The sequence below is a fragment of the Sinocyclocheilus grahami genome, unplaced genomic scaffold (genome assembly GCF_001515645.1).
Source record: "Sinocyclocheilus grahami isolate Dianchi unplaced genomic scaffold, SAMN03320097.WGS_v1.1 scaffold243.1, whole genome shotgun sequence".
NCBI classification, from domain to species: domain Eukaryota; kingdom Metazoa; phylum Chordata; class Actinopteri; order Cypriniformes; family Cyprinidae; genus Sinocyclocheilus; species Sinocyclocheilus grahami.
The window spans coordinates 582779-597775 of record NW_015505422.1 but is presented as its reverse complement, the minus strand read 5'-3'; the positions used below and the strand labels follow the sequence as shown (position 1 = coordinate 597775).

General features: G+C 32.9%; 1 protein-coding gene across 1 annotated transcript in view; it reads left to right on the top strand.

Moving 5' to 3' along the window:
* Positions 1 to 14413, top strand: part of plekha1b (pleckstrin homology domain containing, family A (phosphoinositide binding specific) member 1b) — a 35502-nt gene extending 21089 nt beyond the window's left edge. The window contains exons 5-12 of the mRNA XM_016289280.1: positions 1841 to 1969; positions 2209 to 2346; positions 3287 to 3355; positions 4844 to 4908; positions 7541 to 7604; positions 8670 to 8759; positions 9089 to 9159; positions 14121 to 14413. Coding sequence (XP_016144766.1) covers positions 1841 to 1969; positions 2209 to 2346; positions 3287 to 3355; positions 4844 to 4908; positions 7541 to 7604; positions 8670 to 8759; positions 9089 to 9159; positions 14121 to 14331 — 837 coding nt within the window. The 3' untranslated portion in view covers positions 14332 to 14413. The remainder of the gene's footprint in view (positions 1 to 1840; positions 1970 to 2208; positions 2347 to 3286; positions 3356 to 4843; positions 4909 to 7540; positions 7605 to 8669; positions 8760 to 9088; positions 9160 to 14120) is intronic.
* Positions 14414 to 14997: the final 584 nt, after the last annotated feature.

The following is a 14997-nucleotide window of genomic DNA, read 5'->3' as shown; positions in this document are numbered from 1 at the left end:
AGCCACACTATTACATCATAGAGTAGAACATTCCAAAAGCTGTCGTTTGGCAGACTGCCTTCAATATAAGCTGTTTTTAGACTAACGACAAAGTTTTGAGAATGATTTTATAGTACAGTGACCTCTTATTCTTAGTTGACCTCATATTCTTAGTTGAACATTTTTCTCCTTTTTTTCATTTAGGCACATTAGGGGAAGTATTTAAAGAACCTTATGCATGCTGAAATGCATGCTAAAAACACTGACTCAAATTATTAATGGAATTGGTTTGTCTATCAAAACAAATTGAATTGTTGATTTTTTTGGAGAATTAAAAGTATTTTAGAATTTCAAAAACCATTGAATCATGAATCAAATCAATTCGCACCACTATTGATTACATCACAACCTCTATTGTGAAAAAAAGAGATGTTCTTGCCTTTCTTTTGCTGAAAATTTCAATTCATATTGGTATATGCCAGCTATCTAAAAGGTTTATATTGGCTTAATCATCTTCAATCAGCTTAAACACGTTAGGCCATCTATGATGCATACATAATCAGAATATTCAAAATGGACAATGTCAAATCATAATGAAGATGCTGCTAAAAACATGGTTTGAATGTTAATGGCAGTATTATCATGCATTGCAGGATTTGTTTGCCATTAGATGCTAACATGATTAGAATTGGCAGCTTGTTTTGGGTCAGAGACAGCATGTGTAGTGATGGTGTATTGATGAGGGAAGTGTTTTTTTTGGCCTGAAGGCACTAAACGATGAACTGCCATCCCCACAGAAGCAGCTGTAGTGTCAGTCAGTCAATACTAGCAAGCGGTTGATCACTGCATCGGCTGAACCAGAAGGACAAATTATTCATTTACACTGAGGGAGAAAAAAAGGTCTAGTTTTGTCTAGTTTTTTTTTTTGCAGCAACATGAAAATCATTAAAAACTTTGCTACATACCATTCTTCCTCAACATTAGAAAAGTAACTGGCATCAGTAAGATGTTTAAGAAGTCTCTAATACTCACCAGGGCTGCATTTATTTGATCAAAAGTACAGTAAAACAGTAATATTGTGAAATATAATTGAAATTTAAGTAACATTTATTTTAATATTTATATATTAGTTTTCAATGTTAATATATTTCAAATGTAATGTATTACATTTATAGCAAAGCTTAATTTTCAGCAGCCATTACTCTAGTCTTCAGTCTCAAATGATCCCTCAGAAATCATTCTAATATGCTGATTTGGTGCAGTACAGTTGTGCTGCTTGATATTTTTGTGGAAACCATGATACAATTTTTTTTTTTTTTCAAAATTCTTAGATGAATATAAAGTTAAATAGAAATCTTATAACATCATAAATGTCTTTATTGTCTTTATTTTGATTAATGTAATGTGTCTTCATTACTTCATTCATTACATAAATTCTGTATGTGTCAAAGTTCTTCCAACCTTATGCTGTTTCTGGCTGTGTGTAGCACCTACAGCTCTGTAGATCACAACATTAGAAATAAGCGTCTGAGGTTTATTTTTACAAGCTTCCTGCTCATTTTAAATAATTTAATTTTAACACGTTGAGCATGTCCATGTACGTTGTTTTGTGAATCTGTAAGCTTTACAAAGAAGCTGATATCTAATTTTGTATTTAAAGAGAAACTGTCAGCTCTGGTCAGTCCTCTTATTTACATATTTCAGTCAAGTCTTTTGGCAAACATATGTATGGACCCCAAATGGGAATGGTTTGATTAAAAATTGATTGTCCTTGTCAGATCTTTTTGTATTAAATAACTTGTAAATATATAAAGAATGCAAATTTGTTATGCTTGTTTGTCTTTTCTCACTTCCTCTCCAGGTGCCGAAGTCAGGTGAGCAGGTGGCCCATAATACAGCAGAAGCATGTGTGGACACATCGGGGGCCACGAAACAAGTGTCCTACAAGACTGAAATCATTGCAGGAGTGCCCATCATCACCACCACACAGGTCATTTAACCTCATGACACATTAACATATATTAAAGATGCAAAAACAAAATTGGGTAAAAAACACTGAGCAGTTCCATGATAATCAGATGGTTTATACTTTAATTAAAAGAGGTATCATTCAGTACCATGATATTTTTTACCATGTGTTTGTGCAGTATCATTACTGATGTAGCTAATGCAATGCATTTGAATAAAAAAATGGATGTATCAACATTGTTGTATGTCACTGGCTCTCAGGAAAAGGGGGAAGGTCAGAATGGTGCAGACAAGAGCGGGATGAGGAAAACTCCTGGTCAGCTGCCGTTTTACCTGAGCCGGAGTAACCAAGACCAGTCAGTCATTAAAACTGGATATTGTGTCAAACAGGGAGCTGTGGTGAGTAAAAAGTGCAGAAGAAGTTTGTATATGTGTTTTTTGTCGAGTATCATATTTCATACATCAGACTTTTAGGGCTCGTATAATATGATATAGAATATGAAGGTCATACTCGAGGAGGGGATAAAACAGCTCACATTTGTTCAGAGGCCTGAACTGAGCAAAAATATGCAATTTGCTGCAGTTTCTGATATTTATATAACAGAAAAGTAAGATAAAATTCTGATTGCATGTAATGTAAGTCTGTTAGATAACAATATAGCAGACTACTTACATAAAATGCATATAACTAAAATAAAATCGTCACTCTATATCTCACAACAGTATATCTTAGTAAGATGGTCTCTAAATACCTAGTTTTATTTGATCAAATACTTAGTTTTCAAAGTTCTATAGTTTTTATTGTGGAGGACAAAATGTAATGCAATGCAATATAGAGATGATTGAGAGATGGACAAATAAACATAATACGAAAGCTTGATGTATCTATTCTGTAAATGTAAATTTTAACATGATGTATGGATAATCACATAAACCAAAGTTTCTTCAGTCAAGTAAATGCTCATCCTGAAATATTACTTACAATATACTAAGGTTATAAAAATCTGTATAGATACCACAGAAAAAAAGACACATGTACCACAACCTGAAGGGTTTTTAAAATTGTAATAAAAGGCCTTTTACTTACAAAAAAAAGTATTAACCTTTGTACAAACATTCTGCATGATCATGTTGACAATTTAGAGGTCTTAAAAATGTGCTTATCAAATATAATACAGTAGGCTTTATAGTGTTTAGAATAGCGGAATTTAGGTGAAGTTTTGCAGACAAAAAATATCCAATATCTAGCATAGCAACATATAAAGCAGAGCTCACACAAAGTAACTTTCAAACCTGGCAGCTTTCTTTTGGTCAGATACGTCTTTCTGTCTTTCTCTAGATGAAAAACTGGAAAAGGAGATACTTCTTGCTGGATGACAATGCACTAAGCTACTTCAAATCAGACATGGTTAGTCTCTCCCTCTCTTGCTTCCTGCTCCTGCATCTCTCTAGAGTCTTGCACAATGCTGTTGACCTTGAATTCTTCTCAAACCCATTGACCTGTCCAGCTCTTTGTTTTCATTGTGTTTTGCACCTGTGCGTCTATGAGCCCGTCTATAAGCTCCCATCTGATAAGTGAAAGTCCGGCCTGTGTATTGTTCATGCCATCTGATCCTGTGTCCAATCACATTTCACCAATGTGCCCCCAGAATTAGACCAGTGACTCATGTGGGAGTGAAAGCTTGTGTCCAGTGGAGGCTATAAGACCGTGTGTGTGTACCCTGGTGGCTGTTTGAACTTGTTCACAGTAATATGAATTCCTCTTGCTGTGTGTCAACAGGCTGACTGTGTCTGAACATGTCTGTATCAGTGGTGATTGCTTTAGGACTACACTGGAAGCACATCTTCCTCTTAAATTTCATTAGAATTTTGGGGAATTCATAATTACGTTTTAGAAACAAATATAATTCTGTTATGTTAAAAATATCCACAGGGCTTGATGCATACTTTTTTACCAAGGAGTTGAAAAATTTAGGAGCGCATTAAAGAACTTTAGGGGAGCAATACAGTACTGTAATAAATAGATTATTTTGCTGAGACTATTAAAATCTATATTTTGAATCTGCGAGCCTGTAGAATGCACAAGCGCTGCGGTTTTAATTAAAAAAGTGCAGCGCTCTAATTTGAAAAAAAAAATGATATCATAGCCATATGAAGTTTAATAAACACATGAGACTGCATCGCAATTGTTATTCCGTCCTGAAATTAAAGACCTCTCAAAATTACAATTAAGGTGTTTGTTATGCCATGTTATACCAAGATATTTAAGACTTTTTATGACCTTATGATTCTTTTTTTCACTTTTTAAAGACCCCTGGGGACTTTTTTTATTTGCACATGCTCCTAAATATATTTTACAGTTTGCATACATTTATTTTAGTCACAAATGTGAGTTGTGATTCAGAATCACTTTATATTAAGTATCTTTAACTGCGGTGTACTAACATTTAAATGAATCATTTGATACAATGCACTTATGTACACACTTATTTTTACGCTGTACTTAGATTTAAAAAATGTCATTTTAATTCATTAACTATTTCTGTAATTATATCTATAATTACACTGCTGACTCTACTTTAAACCTAACCATAATATCCGAAACCTTAACCGTATCTGTGTGTGTGTGTGTGTGTGTGTGTGTGTGTGTGAGAGAGAGGAGGGCAGGCATAGGAAGGAGGCTTGGTCAAAGGCTAAATCATACAGTAGTTGCCAATAAAGGCTATTTCAGGGCTGATAATCACAGGCTTGCGCTCAGTGCAGCACTCTGCTCGGGCCTGCACTTCCTCACTGCACACACGCAGCATGGCTGGAATGTTTGCTCAGTGCTTGTTCAATCATTCACATGAAATAAAGACAATATTTACTACATTACTGAATGAAACTTTGTTTTTAGGAGCGAGAGCCGTTACGAGTTGTTCCTCTGAAAGAAGTGAACAAGGTGCAGGAGTGTAAACAAAGGTCAGTAGTGCTTCATTTGTGCTTTTGTTTTGTTGTTTTTTGTTTTGTTTTGTTTTTCTTTTTGTTTTGTGTTTTGTTTAGTCATAATGTTAGTTTACTTTAGTTTTGTTTAGTTTTTTTTTTTTTGCCTTGTTTTGCTTTGTCTTGTCTTGTTTTGCTTTGTCTTGTTTTGTTTTGTTTTGTTTTGTCTTGTTTTGCTTTGTCTTGTTTTGCTTTGTCTTGTTTTGCTTTGTCTTGTCTTGTTTAGCTTTGTCTTGTCTTGTCTTGTTTTGTTTTGTTTTGTTTTGTCTTGTCTTGTCTTGTTTTGTTTTGTTTTGTTTTGTTTTGTTTTGTTTTGTTTTGCTTTGTCTTGTTTTGCGTTGTTTTGTTTTGTTTTGTTTTGTTTTGAAAAATGGTTTCCAAATACACTTCTGCCACACCCGTTGTCATTCAGTGTTCCTCAAAAATGAAGTTGTGCCCCATACATACACATCTGTTTGAGCCAGAGATAAACTGTGTAAACAAATCCTACTCAATTACGGTCTCAATGGTTTACTTATAGTTAGGCATGTCGCAATAATCAATATATAGACTTATCACGCAATATATGTGCATGACCTCAATCATTTTTGGTGACGCAATATATTGCCCATTATATTTACTTAAAAATGAATGTCACCATGTTTTGTACATTCCACTTGCGCCTGTGTCTTTTGCAGCTTCTCGAGCATAACATGGTGTAGTCATGAGTTGCTTGTTCAAATTAAAAAAATGGTTCCACAAAAAAAGTTTCATCTGCAGATATGGTCTTGTTTAGGGATCTGCGCCTTTGTGCATACGGACATCTGACTGCTAAGTAGTGATTGTGTTTTTCAGCAATAGTGAGCGCCATTAAATTACGGAGAAAAGAAGGTCAGGGGAAAATCTGTAGATGGAAAAATCTCCATACAAGTTCTTTGTGCATTTTTCTTTTTTTCCTACTTTGCACTTTTTGTTAGAAAATGTTTATTTACTATTTATTCAGGTTTTTTAAGGTATCTAATATTTTGATACTTAATTTCCATGATCTAAATATTCTTCAAATTTGTTGTCATTTGGAAGTGTGTAGGCCTTCTTGCATTATTATGCTGTTACATTATGATTATATATTCAGTGGCATAAAATGGTCTTTAAAATGACAATAATATTGTTTATCGCAATTATTTCTGGGGCAATATATAGCACAACAAAAAGTTGTTATCGTGACAGGCCTACACTGTAAAAAAAATTCCGTAGAATTTACAGTAAAAAACCGGCAGCTGTGGTTGCCGGAATTTTACCGTAAAAAATAAGTTAGCAACTGTTTCGGTTTTGCGGTTTTAACTTAAATTTACAGCTAAATACCGTAATTTCATTAACTGATATAATGTTAATATACCAACCTATTGAAGTACTGAAATCTGTTTTGTACCTTTGTAATACACTGATAACCACCAAATGCAGGAGGTGATGAGAAAGTCACATGATGAACCAAAGCCCATCACAAGCAACTTTTAAATAATAACATATATAGAAGGTGCACACAGTGTTATTCACACAAACACTAAACACCATCACGGTAACACACATGAAACTGAAATAATGCAATAAACATTCATTTAACAACATTAGGTGTAACACAACCCTAATATACAAAACTGATAAGAAAAAACTAAGAAAAAACATAGTTATTTCAACAAAAAAAACATCAAATTTGAAATGTAACGCAGGGAATTCTGGAAATGAATTTTCCTGTTATTCACTGTAAATTATACGGTATTTTTCACTTCCAAAAACAGGATACTACCGTAAAATTTATGTCCAATACATGTAATGTCCCATACAGTTTTTCACCGTATATAGTAGGGGAATTTTCCATTAACCATTTAACAGGTTTTTACTGTAGTATTTTTACAGTCTTTTACCGTTAAATTCATGGTCATTTTTTACAGTGTACTTATAGTTGCACTTTAAAGTGGGATATAAAGTGGGAAAGTATTTTAACATTAAAATCACTGCACACAGCACACCATCATTAAATGAAAATTCAACCATGTATGTTATTTAGAAACAACAATTTTTCTTAATCCATAGTCCGTTACACTCAGATATACATCACAAATAAGGAAGGAAAGATCTGTTGCTACTTCCATTTCAGTGTAACTTTAAATGCATGCATTTAAACAGTGATTGTGTTGGACAACTCACTAGGCACAGATTGTTATTACGTCTGTAAAATCAGAAATGAGAAATCATCCGCCACGTGATGTTCTAAGGAAACATTGGTGACTTTAGCAATATCTAACCTTTTAAAAATGCGACGAAAACACGCGCTCTGAACAGACGTCATGGTGATGTATGTGTTCTGTCAGGATAGGTCAGGCAAACATGATATTTGTTATATTTTTTATTTACTCCAGGCCGCCAAGTTTATCTTAATGTTAACATGTGACAGTTCACAGTGTTTAAAAGTTATGCTGTTTGGGACTTGGGCAGACCTTTCATAATAGTGAGCAAACAAACAGTAATAAACAATAACAGCATTCCTATCATGCATCTGTGCTGCTGTGCTGTTTGAACAGCTTATGATTTCACCCATAATTCTGTTGTGTCTAATACTGATTTGTGTTTTTAGTGACTTGATGATGAGGGACAATCTTTTTGAACTGGTTACTACCTCAAGAACTTTCTACATTCAGGTAGGAATGCATTAATTCTTATTATTTAATTCATATTAATTCTTCACCCTCTCTATTAGGGTGTGCCTTAATGTTTGATGGTAAACTAAATGCATACTCTTTCTTACAGTAGTGTTTTAGTGGCGGGTTAAAAAATAATAATGTTGCTTTATATGATTTTAGAATAGTCTCATGAGTGTTTTTCAACAAAGTAGTTTTGAAAAATAAAGTTGTGACATTACAATATTAAAGCAGTGATTATTTTAAACATAATAACACTTATGTTATCATACTATTAGAAAATTGTTCTCAAAATTAACATGGCACTAAAACACTGACTTTCATAAAAAAAAAAAATCTGAAAATCGAAATGAAGTATAATAAAACATTAAAGGGATGAAGTGATTTGTGAAAAACACAATACTTTTCAAAAGTTTGGGGTCCATAAAATGTTATGTTTTGTATAAATGTATATTCTCTTTTGAGTAATTTAATGCACCTTTAATGCATATACATATATAAACCCTTTAATATTGCTTTCTGTGTTTTATCATTGGACTCTGTGTTTTTAATGTAAACAACTTTTAGTTTTGAAAAATAAAGTTGTAACATTACAATATTAAAGCACTGATTATTTTAAACATAATAACACTTATTTTAGCATACTATTAGAAGATTATTAATATTCTCAATTATTCTGTGTTTTTAATGTAAACAACTTTTATTGTAATGGGACAATAGTTTTGGCTATTGTTTAGTTTTGTCCCATTACGTTACTTTATTTGCAGTGGAGACACATTACGTCTTTAGAAATGTTATATCAGATGGAATAAAACATTTACATTTCTTGACTCATTTTTAGCAGCAAAAACCTGATTTCTTGTCTAAATAAAATGACTGGAAATCACATTTGTGATCAGAACGATACGTTTATGTTATGTTACCTTTTAATCTGAGATGGCTCTTAGTCTCAAAGTTTTGAGAGCCACTGATCTAAATAATTTCAAGCAACGTTTTAATCGATTGTTTTTAAACGTTAAAACATTTTAACAAAAATGAAAGCTGTCTGTATTTTCTCTGTCTCAGTCGGACAGCCCAGACGAGATGCACGGCTGGATCAAGGCTGTCTCTGGGGCCATAGTGGCCCAACGGGGTCCTGGACGCTCAGCAGCCTCTGTAAGAATTGACATTGTTTAGTGACATTCTGAGTTCTCGGTTGTTTTGTGCTCTTCCGGTTTGATTTGTCTTTTGTGAAGTGTTTTGTAGCCACACATCCTGTCCATGTCCAGCCCAACCATGTGTCTCTTCAAACGTCACTCATTTATGTTTACTGCTGGAATGACCAAAAGGATAGTTTACCCTAAAATTAAACATTTGTCATTGTCCGCTCAAAAACTGGCCCGATTTACCAGACTGCCCATTCTAGTATATCCTCTTTGTGCCTGTCTGTCTCTGTTCTCTTTTTCTGCCGTGTCGGTGCCTAATGAATGTGCGCTATGTTACAGATGCGTCAGGCCCGCCGGCTCTCAAACCCTTGTATACAGAGGTATACATCCTGCAGTGGTGAATGCAGCACGTATGTGTTGAGAACAAACCCCTTGCGCTTTGTCCCTGTTTGTTTGCATCCAGCCCCTGCTTAGACTTTAGAGCTAGATCTGAGCAGGGTAGAGGTGCCTCACCTAAATAATCCAACCCTGCAGACAAACCAAACTAAAACCAAACCTTCATGTCATTCTATAGTGAGCTTTGACATCCATCATCCCCATTTTCTCTTTTAATATACTTTGGTACATCCATACTAAACATCTCACAAATTCATCTGATTACCCACACTTCTGTATAACAGGGTTATTATAGTCAACTAAAACTAAAACTGAAGCTAAAATCACAACCATAAAAGTAGAAAGTTACTGAAATCAAATAAAATATCGAAAAAAAAGTTTTATTTTATCTAGTCACGAAGGTAGCATTTCTCAGTTTAATTTAGTTTAACTTGATGTACTAAAATAAACCAAAACTGAAATAAAAAAATGAAAACAAAAACGTAATATAAAAATAAAAACTGATTCAAAATGTGAATAAAAAAAAAACATCTCTTTTAATATACTTTGGTACATCCATACTAAACATCTCACAAATTCATCTGATTACCCACACTTCTGTATAACAGGGTTATTATAGTCAACTAAAACTAAAACTGAAGCTAAAATCACAACCATAAAAGTAGAAAGTTACTGAAATCAAATAAAATATCGAAAAAAAAGTTTTATTTTATCTAGTCACGAAGGTAGCATTTCTCAGTTTAATTTAGTTGAACTTGATGTACTAAAATAAACCAAAACTGAAATAAAAAAATGAAAACAAAAACGTAATATAAAAATAAAAACTGATTCAAAATGTGAATTTAAAAAAAAACTGCTGTCCAAGGCTCAGTGAAACATATATTTAATAACATTGATTTATAGTTCGACATTCTAATGTAATTTACTGAATTTAATCAATTAATTGGTCTTTAAAATGACAACAATATTGTTTATCGCAATTATTTCTGGGGCAATATATCGCACAACAAAAAGTTGTTATCGTGACAGGCCTACACTGTAAAAAAAATTCTGTAGAATTTACAGTAAAAAACCGGCAGCTGTGGTTGCCGGAATTTTACCGTAAAAAATACGTTAGCAACGTTTTAGATTTTTACGGTTTTAACTTAAATTTACAGCTAAATACCGTAATTTAATTAATTGATAACTGATTAACTATAAGTAATTTAATTAATTGATTTATGATAATTAAAAAATATTTATTCAATGCAAAAAATATTTTTATAAAAGTAATTTAAATATATGCAAGAAAGACAATTCAGTATGCAAATATCAAAGACATTAATATTATGAGATTAGATTGTAAACTAAATGCATACACTTTATTACAATAGAGTTTTAGTGGCAGGTTAAAAAAATAATAAAGTTGGTTTATCTTTTTTTTGGTTTTATGTTTTCTCATAAAATGTTATTATTCATTTTTGCAAAATTATCAAATTTTTGCTTTATTTTATTTGAACTTAGCTATAAAACGTTGTCATTTTTTTTATTTGAGTGAAGAAAGACAGTATATGAAATTAATAAAATATGAATTTAAGTATATGCAAGAAAGACAATTCAGTATGCAAAAAGACAAGAAGACCAATCACAGTTTAGTTTGTCAGTTTTACTGTGACTCAATTATAAAATATGCGATTTATAAAAGATGGATTGATAAATATTACACTGGAGCACATTCTAACAGTTCACTTTTTTTTTTACTTAAATCCTAAACTTATTAGAAAAATTTAGTGTTTATTAAAAAAAAAAGCCATAACACACTGAAATGATCTAATTAAGGCTGAACGTAGTCTGTACGTGAATCTGTTCGGGCTGAATTAATTTTAGAAATTTATGGAGAGGAAGAATAATAATAGAATGTATTAGGGATATCCGTACAGTGCTGCATAATATAAAAACAATGATTGAATCTTGAAGTTTGCCAGCACAGCAGGACATTATTTACCAGTGGCTCCACACTGATTCATAAAAATATTTAATAATGTCTTTTCAAAAACTTTCCCATTTGTCATCTGGTAGTTGAGCATTACTCTACATGTTTATAAACAGTGAGTCATTTCAATAAACTCTCATCATGAGCACATCTGGAAATTATTCATTCAGTTTAATAGATGTAGTACACAATTGTGAAATTTCAAGTTTATATTGAACTTTATGCAAGAACTCTTGAATTCATTTTGTTGACTTTAATTAAACTGAAATCTAATTGTCAAATCTTAAGTAAATGATACGATTATAGATAATAAAGTGGACTCTTATAAACCACCTATATAAAGATTCACCTATATTTTTAACTCATACAGTACACTGTATCAAATATGTTGAAAGCCAAAAGTTGACCCGTCCAGATCTTTTGTCAAATTGATGTTATTATTCTTTCCCTCCACCTTCAGGTCATAGGGTTTGAACAAGAAATAATTGTGCTTAGTTCTTTGCTCTGTTAGGCCGTGGTTTGTTGTTCGCTGTTTGTAAGTTTAGGTCTTTGGATATTTGTCTAGAATGGCCAAATAGTCGTAATTACTACTGTCACACTTTAGTTTGAGGACCAATTCTCACTATTAACTACAACTTTTGCCTCAATAAACTCCTAATTTGCTGTTTATTAATAGTTAGTGAGGTAGTTTTTAAGTTTAGGCATGGGGTAGGATAAAGGAATCTCAAATATTGGCATGCAGAATAAGGCATTACGTGCTTTATATGTACTAATAAACAGCCAATATGCTAGTAATATGCATGCTAGTTAATAGTAAGAATTGGTCCCTAAACTAAAGTGTTACTATTACATAACATTTTTTCATCATATACTATATATAATCTTCAACATATTATCTAATCTGTCATATCATTTTGTATTCATCATGTTTGATGCCCACATTTAACTTCCGGGTTACAATCCATTTCTTAACCTCACCTGCTGTTCTTTTAAAATTATTATTATTATTTTTTTTTTTTATTACAGCACATTACTAAATTTACATCTAAATGTCAGTATTAACGATGCACTAAGTCAATTATTTATTTATTTATTTTAATCAAATCTCTTTGAAATAATGTAGACTCTAGTCATATGTGACTAGGAAAAGCTGTTTTAATTTATCATGTTGAGGTCACAAGTTTTTAAAGGCAATGAAGATAATGAACACTAATGCAGATGAAAACGCTTGCAAACCATAAATAAAAATTACTTAGTGCACCATTTAAGGCATAGTTAAAATAAAACTGTCAAAATGTACTCACCCTCATGGTGTTGATTTAAAATATGCATACACTTCCACATAAAAAAAGAAAGTCATACAGGTTTGGAGTGACAAAGGATGAAGAAATGATGGCAGAGTTTTCATTTCTGGGTGAGCTATCCCTTGTGAAAAATACGTTTGCTTACTTGTATTGAATATGCACTTATGCACACAAGTATATTTTAAAAACTTTACTTGCAGATAATATCATATGTATGAAGTTAAGTGTACTTAAGTACACTTTTAAGAAACAGTCTTTTTAAGTACACTTAATTTCATAAATATTATATTATCTGCAAGTAAAGTTTTTAAAATATACTTAAGTGCATATTCAATACAAGTAAGCAAACTTCTTTTTCACAAGGGATAGCTCACCCAGAAAGTACACTATTAACACTTATTTTGATTAATTGACTAACATACTAAAGCACATGTGAAGTACTTACAGTAATTGTAATTGTTAACTCTTTGGGTAACACTTTATTTCGATAGTCCACTTTAGACATTATATTAACAGCAAGTAACTTTGCAACTACATGTCAACTAGTAGTTAGTAGAGTATTAGTAGACTGTCTGCTTAATATCTTCTAACACGTTCTTTGTCAACTTATTCTACTAACCCTAAACCTACCCTAACAGTCTACTCTGAGAGTTAGTAGACATGTAGTTGCAAATTAATGAGAATTAGTTGACATGTAGTTACAAAGTTACATATAGTTAGTAGAATGTCTAAAGTGGACTATCGAAATAAAGTGTAACCACTCTTTGATGTGTTATTGATAGTTTAAATGTACAAACTTACAACTTTATCATTACAAATGTGCTATTACAAATGTTTTAAAACATGACATACAAGTTTCAATAAAAATTGCTTAAAAGTATATTTCAGTTTACTATAAATGCTTGTCACTTTAGCCATATTTCAGACATAATTATGAAATTACATATCAAAATGTACTTAAGTCCTACTGAAGTGCATCAAAGAAGCACAGAGTTCAACTAATTGCATTTAAAATACATTTAAGCTATAATTAATGTTCATTTAATTGTAAATTAAATTCATTTTGCACTTAAGCATGTTCTTTTGAAGCATATTGTTTCCATAATAATTACTCTTTTTAAATGAATTCTTAAGTATGCTTCTTTTTCACAAGGGATTTCATTAATGTCAAGGCCTGTTCACACCAACACAAATGTTCGTCCAAAAAAATTGAGTTCGTTTTTAGCTATTTTTATATAATGTTTTTGCATTTCTGTTCAGACCAATGCAAAAAAAAGAGAAATTTGAATGAACGTCTTTTTGTTGTCAGGCCTTTAGTTTTGAATTTAAAAATAATAAAAATGAAAACTATATATGTTGAATCCTTTTTCTGTCCTTGCCTTCCTCGAATGCTGTCTCCTCTCATTTTTCCCTTTCAGAGATTAAACGTGACACTGAGACACTAACAACCCAAACACAAGCCTAGCAGCTGTCCTGTTCCTGCTATATCCCAGACTGATCTCCAACCTCCTATCTGCTGTAGCTTTCACTGCCACTGCTCGCTGACGTGACTGCCGCCCATGTACTAAACTTCCTGCTCTTCCTCTTGCTTCACCTGCTCTTGTTCTTGAGATTTTTCCTCCATCTTCCCTTTCTACCAAAGCGGTTTCCTTTGTCCTGACTGACGCTGCGTTCTTTAACCGTTCCTCAATCTCCACAGGAGCATGCTGAACCCACCTCCATCTTCTACTCCAACGAACAGAGTCTCTCAACTCCTTGCTCACCCCTCCCCACTGAACTCCATTACCCAGAATGCCGTTCCCCCTCGGGCCCTCAGCATGGCGTGGGAGGGGCCAGACCTGAACAGCCTGCGCCTGGGGCCACGAGTGCGCCTGTCGCTGCAGGAGTCGCCCCAAATCTTCTTCAAGTAAACGCTGACGACTCGTCACCATGGCAAATCAGAAGCGGCGTAACACAGCCTTCAGATATCCCACAAGAAGAAGACCTGCATGTTACCCAGGTGTAACGATGTACTTCGTATATAACACACACACACACACACATTACAACAAACTGCTAACGCCAAAATCAGGACAGGGACTTGGGTTGAATGTGAATCGAGCCCAGTGCACCATGGGATATGGAGTTTTCCCCAATCAAGCCTCTTAAAAAAACTGCAACAAGTTCAAACCAGAAAATTCATTGAGACACAAAAAAGTTGCTGTTACCAACAGTCAGTTATTTTCCTGTTACGACCAAAAACCGATATCATAGTTAATATTATAAATCTATTGTGTTTTTTTTCTCCTGTTTTTAAATCTAAAATACCATGTACATAAAGTGAATTTAGTGGAATCAGGCATCAAAACACTTAATGTACAGTCAAAAACTGGAAAATATGTTGTTTAATAAAATAAAGTATGTATTTTTATTTAGAAAAAAGCAGATATATAATAAAAATAACTTAATATTAAAACAGTAGTTTCCAGTATTGACCTAATCAAACTGATACTGATAAATAAATTATATGCTACATATTGCTGATAACAATAAGGCCACTGAAATCCTTGAATCCATAAATTCTGGTTTCTGGGGGG